The sequence below is a fragment of the Pseudophryne corroboree genome, chromosome 2 (genome assembly GCF_028390025.1).
Source record: "Pseudophryne corroboree isolate aPseCor3 chromosome 2, aPseCor3.hap2, whole genome shotgun sequence".
NCBI classification, from domain to species: domain Eukaryota; kingdom Metazoa; phylum Chordata; class Amphibia; order Anura; family Myobatrachidae; genus Pseudophryne; species Pseudophryne corroboree.
The window spans coordinates 561,380,482-561,392,590 of record NC_086445.1 but is presented as its reverse complement, the minus strand read 5'-3'; the positions used below and the strand labels follow the sequence as shown (position 1 = coordinate 561,392,590).

Sequence of the window (12,109 nt, the reverse complement as noted above, 5' to 3'; positions counted from 1 at the left end):
GGTTCCTAAAATGGATAACCCCTCACCAGAAAGTCACCCAAACAAATGGCCCAAGGCCAATTAGAATAAAATATTTAATAACAAAATTAATTAATAATTCCATCAGTAAAAGAGTGTCCGGTAAGTGATGTAGATATGTATACTCCCTCACCTTCAAAAAGGTGTGAGTTCAACAAAGGGAATGTTTCCACAGACCGGATCACTGACCAATGGCTGACAAACCAAACGTGTTTCGTCTGTTAGACTTCATCAGGGGTAACTTGTTTGGGAACATAGAGAAACTATTTATAATTCAAAGGAAATGTTTAAAATTTGATTTTAATAAAAGGTAAATATTATTATATACCTACCAAAGAAAAATTTCTTTTAGTAGGGATAGATCTTATATCAATAAATTTGTATAATTGGTGTTTAAAGCCACCTGGGTAGAGAAACAAAATCTATTGGAGGGTTGTATCCTCTATATAATTAGAAAAAACATGAGAGTAAAAATAAATAAAATACCTTTTATATAAATAGGCTCTTCATGTAAAAAGTAGTTTTAAAGAATGACTTCTTAATCAGACCCTGTTTAGAGCCTCTATGGGGTATATGCAATAGCGGGCGAATCGCGTCATTTAATCCGCCCCTGTAAAATTCGCCCGCACTCGCCAGCCGCAGCCCTGTCGCCGGGACCCTGAATTCACCATATGCAATGTAAAACGGATTCGACCCACCTCCAGGCGGATAACGGCCAATCGGCGAGTAGTGGGCGTCCAGAATTCGCCTTCCCGCCGAAAGCAGCCCTTTATTAGGGCTTGTTTGCTGCGTGCTCTGCAGCCATTTTGTGAACCTGCAGAGAGGTGTGAGGAGGTGCAGAGCTAGCAATTTGGTTGTTTGCTGTGGATATCGTTTGGACACCCCAGCAGGCTTTATTCCAGGACAGTCAGGAGGATTCCTGTTACCCCGGAGGAGAGCCATTTTTGGAGCTTTTACAACATTTGTAGGTAAGTACCACATGTGAGTCTGGTGTTGCATGTATGTGTTTGTGTAGTGGGGGTTGCCATGAGGTGTACATGGGGTGTTTGTGTATGTGAGCATGTGTGCAGGTATGTGTATAGCCCCTTGCTTGTGTTGCTGCATTTTTTGGGGGAGACTTGTGTTTTGGGGTAGTTTTTCACGTTTTTTTTTTATTCTTTAAATGACTTTTTGGGTCTTCTATTAGCATTGGTGTACCTCCTGAATGTGCTGGGATGTCTTTTGGCTATTTTGGGGTGATTTGGAGCAAGTTTGGTCGACAGCCTGGTCGACATGTGCTGTGGACTGTTTGGCAAACATGTGTTTTCCCTCCTCATTTAGCATTGGTGTACCTCCTGAGTGTGCTGGGATGCTTTCTGGCCATTTTGGGGTGATTTGGAGCAAGTTTGGTCGACATGTGCTGTGGACTGTTTGGCAAACATGTGTTTTCCCTCCTAATTTAGCTGTGGTGTACCTCCTGAGTGTGCTGGGATGCTTTCTGGCCAGTTTGGGGTGATTTGGAGCAAGTTTGGTCGACAGCCTGGTCGACATGTGCTGTGGACTGTTTGGCAAACATGTGTTTTCCCTCCTAATTTAGCTGTGGTGTACCTCCTGAGTGTGCTGGGATGCTTTCTGGCCAGTTTGGGGTGATTTGGAGCAAGTTTGGTCGACAGCCTGGTCGACATGTGCTGTGGACTGTTTGGCAAACATGTGTTTTCCCTCCTAATTTAGCTGTGGTGTACCTCCTGAGTGTGCTGGGATGCTTTCTGGCCATTTTGGAGTGATTTGGAGCAAGTTTGGTCGACAGTCTGGTCGACATGTGCTGTCGGCTGTTTGGCAAACATGTGTTTTCCCTCCTAATTTAGCTGTGGTGTACCTCCTGAGTGTGCTGGGATGCTTTCTGGCCAGTTTTGGGTGATTTGGAGCAAGTTTGGTCGACAGCCTGGTCGACATGTGCTGTGGACTGTTTGGCAAACATGTGTTTTCCCTCCTAATTTAGCTGTGGTGTACCTCCTGAGTGTGCTGGGATGCTTTCTGGCCATTTTGGAGTGATTTGGAGCAAGTTTGGTCGACAGTCTGGTCGACATGTGCTGTCGGCTGTTTGGCAAACATGTGTTTTCCCTCCTAATTTAGCTGTGGTGTACCTCCTGAGTGTGCTGGGATGCTTTCTGGCCAGTTTTGGGTGATTTGGAGCAAATTTGGTCGACAGCCTGGTCGACATGTGCTGTGGACTGTTTGGCAAACATGTGTTTTCCCTCCTAATTTAGCTGTGGTGTACCTCCTGAGTGTGCTGGGATGCTTTCTGGCCATTTTGGAGTGATTTGGAGCAAGTTTGGTCGACATGTGCTGTCGGCTGTTTGGCAAACATGTGTTTTCCCTCCTAATTTAGCTGTGGTGTACCTCCTGAGTGTGCTGGGATGCTTTCTGGCCATTTTGGAGTGATTTGGAGCAAGTTTGGTCAACAGTCTGGTCGACATGTGCTGTCGGCTGTTTGGCAAACATGTGTTTTCCCTCCTAATTTAGCTGTGGTGTACCTCCTGAGTGTGCTGGGATGCTTTCTGGCCAGTTTGGGGTGATTTGGAGCAAGTTTGGTCGACAGTCTGGTCGCCATTTTGTGTGGGTCAGCCATTTTGTGTGGGTCAGCCATTTTGTGTGGGTCAGCCATTTATACATGTATGTATTTTTATTTTATTTTCTAACAGAGATGTCAAAGGACAAGCAGACCCGATCCGCCCCTTCCCCCACCCCCTCGGATCTATCCCTGCATAGCAACGAGGAGTGGGAGCCAACCCAGGAGGCGGATACGACCGACCAGGCATGTAGTGACCAGCCGCGGTCGTCAAGGGCCCATGAGAAGTTCAAGAAAAAGCCTAGTAGAAAGGTACTAACCACACCTGCAGACACAAATAGCATCAAACTTTACCCACTGTAGTTTGTGCAATGCCATGCACACCTACTGGAATATGTGCGCAATGCCAGGGATACTGACACTCACAGGTACATACCGATCTTATTAAAAAAATTTTTTTTTTTTTTTAATCCCTAAAGGCAAGAAGCCAGCCAGAGGAGCAGTCGGAGGAGGAAGCCTCTGGTGAAGATGCAGGACCGAAAAAGCCGCGTGGACCCAGATACACTGAGGCGGAAAACTGTACCCTAGTGGATTGCGTTGACAGGTCCTACGACGTTTTGTATGAACCAAGGGCACAGACCACAGCAGCTAGGACAAAGCGAAGCATCTGGGAATCCATTGCGAGTCAAGTCACTGCAATATCTGGAAACCGCCGGAGCACCAGAAATTGCTTGAAGCGGTACAGTGATTGCCGCAGACAGACCAAGAAGAAGATGGGGATTCAGCGCCGACATGAGACAGCTACGGGAGGTGGCCCGGCTCTCAACCTGAAGTGGCTACCCTGGGAGGATGTTATTAGAAGGCGCATGAACCCTGCCATGGTCGAAGGAGTTCGCGGAGGTGTGGACTCTAGCCGTCCTGCTGGCTTTCCCGAGGAGGAAGAACCGCCCAGAAGACGGAAGAAGGCGGGAGATAAGCCGTCCAAAAGGAGGTCTGATGGTAAGAATACATTCACATGAACTGTACTTCCCTTTAAAATTTTTGTATGTGCTAATGTGAGTTGTTGTTTTTTTTTTCAGACAGGCCTGCCCAGAGGACATCACCTGCGCGCAGGACATCGCCAGCGCACGGACCATCACCTGTGCAGCAGGCATCGGCAGCAGCGCGCGGACCATCACCTGCGCCGCAAGCATCGGGAGCGCACAGATCGTCACCTGTGCGCCACAGTTCGTCATCGCGCAGTTTGTCACCTGTGCACCAGACGACGTCAGCGCGCAGACTATCACCTGTGCGCCAGACATCAGCGCACAGAACTTCACCTGTGCGCCAGACACCGTCGGCGACCACACCACAAGATGGGCGCCAAACATCAGCTCCTGCGCGCAGGCCATCACCAGATCGTCGTCTCTCCAGGAGCTCTGGGACTGTGACTGAAGAGCCTCAAGACACAACCCTTGTGGACCCATCACCCGATCTGTTTGAGTCTACAGGGTTAACAGACGAGACTTTTCTTGGGTTTGAGGACAGCCGTGCAGAAGTATCCAGCCAGACCCTTGGAAAGTCTTCGGAAACGAGGACAAGTGAAGCTCCTGGAGCAGCGGCATCACAGGATGGAGAAGGTTTGTATTTATTTTGTGTGTGTGTGTGTGTGTGTGGGGGGGGGGGGGGTCATGCAGTTGTGTAAAGGTTATTAACTTTCCAAAAAAATTTATTTTGCAAACAGTGGTGCCACGGACCAGCAGCGGACTAGCTTCGGGGATTGGTTCCTACTTCAGGCCGGATCTCCTCCTACAGGATTTGTCAGAGGATGAAGAGGTGGAAGTGCAGGAGGATGCAGTTGCTACATCCCTGTGTGAGTAAATTGAATTGTGAGCCTTAAAACAAATGTGTGATGAATGTGTATAATATTTTCTAATTTTCTTTACAGCTGCCCAAATGCAAGTGGTGGCAGACGTCCAGGAAGGGCAGAATCCCTCAACTGTTCAGAGGGTTCACACCCTGGCATCGGAGATTGGGACACGCCAGGATACGTATACAAATGTCGTGGGAAGCAGACTGGACAACATTGAGAGGACAATGGAGAAGATGTCAAACAGTCTGCTTGAACTGCAGAAGACTCTTTCCGACAGCACGGCCACAATACTACAGGTCAGAATGCAAGATCATAGGGAGAATATGAACGTACTTAACATTCTGGCCGAATCCATGACCCGGCTCGTGGACAACAGCTCATGTCTGGCAGAAAGCAATAAAAACATGTCGGCGAGTCATCGACACTCCTCATCCAGCCAACAGGTCATCGCAACCACACTGCAGATGATCTATGATAAGCTCCCAGGACCAGCTCATCAACACGCTGGTGATCCACCATATCCGCCGTCGCAAGCCACAGGGACGCCTCGTACCCTTCCTCAAGTCCCATCCCAGTACAGACAGTCACAGATGTACCAGGGATATACAGGGATGTACCCCACCCCCCAGATGCATCCACCACCGGCCGCACAATCTACAGCCGCATGGGCACAGAGGCCCAGTCAACGTACTACCCAGCCTCCCAGGACATCAACGCCCTATCAGGGGGAAGAAGAGGATCCGGACAGACTTCCACCATAAACCCGGTCGTATTGTTTTATTTACTTATATATGTTTTTCATGTATCCCTTTCTTCCCCTCCCATTAGTTTTTTTTTTTCTTACTATTGTTTTCTGTGTTGGGCTTCCCCACCCGTGACCGGGTACTACCAAGGAGCTTTGTGTAGACATACATGCGCGGGCATGTATGCGGGCGCGTGTGGTAACGGATGAAAGCTCCTTGTGGCTACATGTATGATGGGCCAAAGAGCTATTCTGATACCACTTTTTTCTTCCAAAAATCCTTTTTGTAATGGTGTACAGTAGGCTTTCATTGTGTGAATTTACTATTCACTAGTCTGTGTTTTTGACTTATTCATAGGATTGGTGGGGAAAAATGAAGTGGACGGCATAAGTTCGTGTTGTGCGTACCAAGGTGAGTAGAACCATGTTTCAATGTATCTATTCTATTTCACTTTGAACCGCATGCCTTTGTAGAACCACACAGTCCAGCAATGGGTCATGCTGGGCTGTGTTGCTCCACAAATGTTAGCGTTTCAAAGTGCTGACCACTGACGCCACTATTTCACTTTGAACCGCATGCCTTTGTAGAACCACACAGTCCAGCAATGGGTCATGCTGGGCTGTGTTGTTCCACAAATTTTCATTGAAAAGAAATGAACATGAATTTAGTGTGTCTTTACTTTAATATACTTTTTTTCTTTTCCCCACAGATATCTATATACACAAGAAAAGAATGTAAAGAAGAACAAACTACTTTTTTGTTTTAATTAACTTTCAAACTTTATTTAAAAAATAACATTTTTCTTCAATAAACTTTAAAAAATAGAAGTTTCCTGTGGTTTTTATTAAAATTTGTAATGCAGTTGAATTGTACGTAAGTAGATTGCCCAGGGAACATCAGGGGAACTGTGTCTCTTCACATCCACGCCACTTGGGAAGATACATTGCAGGACCTGTGGAAGAGAACAGTTTGAGCTTCCAGATGTGGGTAATAGTGTCACCCTGGGACTGGAAAGAAGAGGTACATACAGTCCACACAACACAAGCGGGTTACAGCGGCCCAAATGCAACCCTCCGGCACTTGCGTCACTACACATCCAAACATTCCCTGACTAGCATTGCTGTTTCAGGGAATGTTTGGATGTGCAGTCTTGCAAATGCCGGAGGGCTGCACTTTGGACATGCCGGGGTGATTTTGGACAAGGGAGTTTTGGTCAATACATCTCACCTGAGGGGGGTTGTCTGCTACATGGCGGAGGGTCAGGTCCACATCACCAGTAGGTCGCCCATGGAACATCAGGTGAAATGTCGTGTCTCCTCACATACACGCCACTTGGGAAGATACACCGCAGGACCTGTGGAAGAGAACAGTTTGAGCTTCCAGATGTGGGTAATAGTGTCACCCTGGGACTGGAAAGAAGAGGTACATACAGTCCACACAACGCAAGCGGGGAACAGCGGCCCAAATGCAACCCTCCGGCACTTGCGTCACTACACATCCAAACATTCCCTGACAAGCATTGGTGTATCAGGAGGGAATGTTTGGATGTGCAGTCTTGCAAATGCCGGAGGGCTGCACTTTGGACATGCCGGGGTGATTTTGGACAAGGGAGTTTTGGTCAATACATCTCACCTGAGGGGGTTGTCTGCTACATGGCGGAGGGTCAGGTCCACATCACCAGTAGGTCGCCCATGGTAGAGTTGGATAAAAGGGTCAAATATTTGCGGTAACCCAACAACAGGATAAAACAGGGGGGAACGAACTGTACAAACATGGGGATATACATCAACAGGATGTAAAACTCTGAAATACATAAATGAAGAGGTTTTTTTAAAAATAGTCCAATGACAGTTTACACGATAATACAAATGTTGTCAGTATACTCACAGGCAACTGCAAAATAATTTTGGATCAATGTCCGCCGGGAATCCTCTCCTTCGTCCATACCCACCGGTAGAGCAGAAGACCGGTTCCCGCGTCGGAAAGCACTGCGACGAAAAGTCACCGGCAAACGGTTTGCGACACATATGTTGTGTAAAATACAACATGCATTTACCATGCCGCAAACCTTCGCCGGTGAGTACAAAAGAGCACCGCCGGAAGTGTCTAAACATCGAAACCGGCTTTTAAGTACACCGAAGGCACGTTCAATTATTTGCCTCGATGCAATGTGTGTCTCTTGGTAACGTTTTTCTGCTCTACCAACAGGATTAGACAATGGGGTCAACAGCCACGGTTTGTTTGGATAACCCGCATCGCCTATAGAAAATATAAAAAAAATGTTAGGTACTTGTAAAAAAAAAATTAAAAAAAATAATAATAAAATAATAATAAAAAAAAAAAATGAAAATACATACCTAACAGCCAGCCACCAGGCATGTTTCCTGTTTCGAACTTGTCAAACAGCGATGACTGGCTTAGGATGAAGGAGTCGTGAGATGATCCAGGAAATCCCACAAAAATGTTCAAAAATCTCATGTTTACATCACAGACCGCCTGCACGTTCAGGGAATGGAACTGTTTTCGGTTCCGAAAACATTCCTCTGAATTCCGTGGCGGTCTGATCTGCACGTGGGTACAGTCAATCGCGCCCAGCACATTGGGAAATTTGTATTTGTTGAAAAAGCCTAATTTGATCTCACGACATTCGCTGTCCGTCTCTGGAAATGTAATGTACTGGATCGTCAATTTGCGGAAAGCCCTAATGACCTGGGTTATACAGCGCGACAGTGTCGACTGTGAAAAACCGCATGTTTGAGACAGTGTAGGCTGGAATGTGCCTGACGCCAAAAAATGTAACGTCCCCAGCAGTTTCTGAAAACCGCTGATTGCACGATTTGTCCGTGCCCGAGGTTCCAAGTCGGCCTCCAACAGAGCGTACAGCGAATATATGTCGCGAGTCGATAAGCGATAATTTTGTATCACCTCGAACTCGCTGAGATCCTCCAGTTCACGCCTGGTGCGATACTGGCGTGGACGTGGAAATGAAACCCGCAATACTGGCTCACCCAATGCAGACATTTGCTGACCTGGATCCTGATGTTCATCAGCACTTTCTTCCTCCATCATGCTTGCAGCCAGCATGAACATCACAATCTGGTCAGAAAAAGGCTCCATCATTGTAGTCAGTACAAAAATAGGAATGTGTTTTAAAACGCAGGAATTTTCCTAAAAAAACGATTCCACAGAGCTGACTGTAAAATGGCTCCTTCTCCCTGTAGTCTCAAACCTGGGAGTGAGGAGATAGGAGGGGCTTTGCAGAAGTGTATCCTGGGTAAAACTGTGGAATCATGGGTAAATTTCCCTCAGGAGATTGAAGAAAAAAATATTCCTTTAAAAAATCAATTAAATAATACTTGTGAAGCAAAAAAAGACAAACCAAGTAGATAATCCTTTCAAATATAAATAGATATGCTACTAGCAATCCTCAAATATAAAAAAAAATCATGTACTAAAAATTTTTTTTTAGATCCCGCCAGTCAACTGAGGCGGACTGAAATAGTCGAATTTGCGGTCGAAAAGCACTGCAGGCGAATTTCCAAACTTGAATTGAATATGCTTTGGGCGAATTGCAGCATCTGTACCATTGCAGAAAAGTCGAATGCGAAAAAAGTCGAATTGCCAAAAGTCGAATTTTGAATGTCCGTTTTTTTGCGATAAAGTACTGTACTGCTTAGGCGAATTGTTTTTTTGAGGCGAAAAAGTTCCGGAATTCGACTATTTCTGGAATTCGCCTGCAATTGCATATACCCCTATATCTTTGGTGGTAATTCACCTGAAAGTGGAATGGGGATAGTCAATGTGACATAAATTGGACTGAGAGAAAGCAAATGTGCGTATATGTGTGTGTATATATATATATATATATATATATATATATATATATATATATATGGCTGATACACTCTATGCCAATTAGATTGTGATCCTCCTTTTTTTAGACACTTCTGTACACATTCATAAAAATTCCAAATTCAGCGTACTGAACTATTCCATTTTGTTCAGGTATGTGTCTTCATTTTTATTATAAAACTATATACTCATTTATATATGTGTGTGGTTGTGTGTGTGTGTGTGTGTGTGTGTGTGTATATATATATATATATATATATATATATATATACATATACGCACATTTGCTTTCTCTCAGTCCAATTTATGTCACATTGACTATCCCCATTCCACTTTCAGGTGAATTACCACCAAAGATATAGAGGCTCTAAACAGGGTCTGATTAAGAAGTCATTCTTACAAACTACTTTTTACATGAAGAGCCTATTTATATAAAAGGTATTTTATTTATTTTTACTCTCATGTTTTTTCTAATTATATAGAGGATACAACCCTCCAATAGATTTTGTTTCTCTACCCAGGTGGCTTTAAACACCAATTATACAGATTAATTGATATAAGATCTATCCCTACTAAAATACATTTTTCTTTGGTAGGTATATAATAATATTTACCTTTTATTAAAATCAAATTTTAAACATTTCCTTTGAATTATAAATAGTTTCTCTATGTTCCCAAACAAGTTACCCTGATGAAGTCAAACAGACAAAACGCGTTTGGTTTGTCAGCCATTGGTCAGTGATCCGGTCTGTGGAAACATTCCCTTTGTTGAACTCACACCTTTTTGAAGGTGAGGGAGTATACATATCTACATCACTTACCGGACACTCTTTTACTGATGGAATTATTAAGAAATTGTCCATGTATAACATTCTTGAAAGGTCTTATGTAAACGATTTTTTATGAATATTTTGTTATTAAATATTTTATTCTAATTGGCCTTGGGCCATTTGTTTGGGTGACTTTCTGGTGAGGGGTTATCCATTTTAGGAACCCAGAAAATCCTGCACAGTATAAGATATACCCATTGGGAAGGACTTCCGTCAAATCTATGCAATCAATACAGCGCACTCAGGAATTTGTTTTTTCTGGTCTATGTTAATCTGAGATTTGGCAACGGTGATCTCACCTGTAGTGCTGCTTTTCTTTTGAGCGCAAGATAAAGATATTTGTGTTGTGTATATGTGTATGTATATATATATATATATATATATATATATATATATATATATATATATATATATATACAGGTTGAGTATCCCATATACAAATATTCCGAAATACGGAATATTCCGAAATACGGACTTTTTTGTGTGAGAGTGAGATAGTGAAACATTTGTTTTCTGATGGCTCAGTGTACACAAACTTTGTTTAATACACAAAGTTATTAAAAAATATTGTATTAAATGACCTTCAGGCTGTGGGTATAAGGTGTATATGAAACATAAATGAATTGTGTGAATGTACACACACTTTGTTTAATGCACAAAGTTATAAAAAATATTGGCTAAAATGACCTTCAGGCTGTGTGTATAAGGTGTATATGTAACATAAATGCATTCTGTGCTTAGATTTAGGTCCCATCACCATGATATCTCATTATGGTATGCACTTATTCCAAAATACGGAAAAATCCCATATCCAAAATACGTCTGGTCCCAAGCATTTTGGATAAGGGATACTCAACCTGTATGTATGTATGTGTGTGTATATATATATATATATATATATATATATATATATATATATAATGTCCAGAGAAATACGGCACTCCCTCCGTCCCCACAGTATCCAAAAAGTTTGCTCCTGTGCCCTCCTCTTTGAGTGGCTCTTCCAGTCACTCATCGATACCTTGCAGACAGCGGCGGCACTCGGAGACTTAGAATAAAGTGCATAAATCTTTTATTGTAATTATTCTACATTTCGGGGTACGCAGCCCCTTCGTCAGGATGAAGGGGCTGCGTACCCCGAAACGTAGAATATTTACAATAAAAGATTTATGCACTTTATTCTAAGTCTCCGAGTGCCGCCGCTGTCTGCAAGGTATATATATATATATATATATAGTCCCGCAATGGTGTGGCACTCGGCTTGATGAATAAACAATAAACCAGTCAGGTCTTACAACGTTTCAGTGCTTTATTGCACTATCGTCAGGATACAATGCACATAAATGACATTACATACCTTTCTAATCATGCACCCAGAGTGAATTCGCGCCAGGAGGTCCGTTTGAACTTCCCCCTAGCGTCAAACACGTAATACATCATCACGTTAGTGACTCCCATCACCATGACAACAAACAACAAATCATCACATCTACGGCTCTGAAAAAAGTATCCATATACTTCAAAGGAGTAGTTTCTAAAAGCAACTAAAGCTCAGATATTCATTTAACCCTCTGGGTGATAATACTCCCAGACGGTAAATCCATTCTGTCTCACGTTGCAATAATAATCGATTACGATCGCCACCCCTTAGAGGCTTCTTAACAAAATCGATCATCCTATATTTAATACTGGCAACACTGTGGTTAAATTCGGCAAAATGCTGAGCTACCGGCTGGTCGGATTTGCTCTTACTAACCAAAGCCGCTCTAATAGCCGATCGGTGCACCAACATGCGATCTTTAAATCTGCCCTGGGTCTTACCTATATAGGAAAGACCACAGGGACAGATAATCTGATACACCACATAGGTTGAATTGCAGGTTAGATGGTGTCTAATACGATACTCTTTTCCTGTATGGGGGTGACAAAAGGTGTCACCAGGAATAAGATAACCACAGGTGGTACAACCACATTTAAAACAGCCTAAGCTTTTAATAGACAAAAAATGTGGTGGTTTATCCTTATTAGTAACACTGATATCGGCGTGCACCAACAGATCTCTTAAATTACGACCTCTTGTAAAACATGGCATGGGATTCATATTCTGAAAGGGCAATTGACGGTCCATTTTAATAACATGCCAATGCTTTTTAATTACCGCATTGACATTTCTAGATTGAGTATTAAATTGATTAATTACCGGGAATCGTGTCTTCTCATTCTTTTTTGTCTCCGATTTTTCTAATAATAGCGTTCTATCAATTGT

General features: G+C 43.4%; 1 protein-coding gene across 1 annotated transcript; it reads left to right on the top strand.

Moving 5' to 3' along the window:
* Positions 1-2,701: 2,701 nt before the first annotated feature.
* LOC135001528 (serine/arginine repetitive matrix protein 1-like) lies at positions 2,702-4,426 on the top strand. Its single transcript, XM_063951588.1, has 4 exons — positions 2,702-2,878; positions 3,046-3,565; positions 3,646-4,185; positions 4,290-4,426. The coding sequence occupies exons 1-4, from the start codon at positions 2,702-2,704 to the stop codon at positions 4,424-4,426; spliced, it is 1,374 nt and encodes a 457-aa protein (XP_063807658.1).
* The last annotated feature ends 7,683 nt before the right edge of the window (positions 4,427-12,109 follow it).

Bases quoted from the DNA above. Each gene is read 5' to 3' on its own strand.
- LOC135001528 (XM_063951588.1), top strand. From the start codon at position 2,702: ATGTCAAAGGACAAGCAGACCCGATCCGCCCCTTCCCCCACCCCCTCG. The intron at 3,566-3,645 runs GTAAGAATACAT...TTTTTTTTTCAG, and splicing joins GTCCAAAAGGAGGTCTGATG to ACAGGCCTGCCCAGAGGACA. The intron at 4,186-4,289 runs GTTTGTATTTAT...TTTTGCAAACAG, and splicing joins GGCATCACAGGATGGAGAAG to TGGTGCCACGGACCAGCAGC.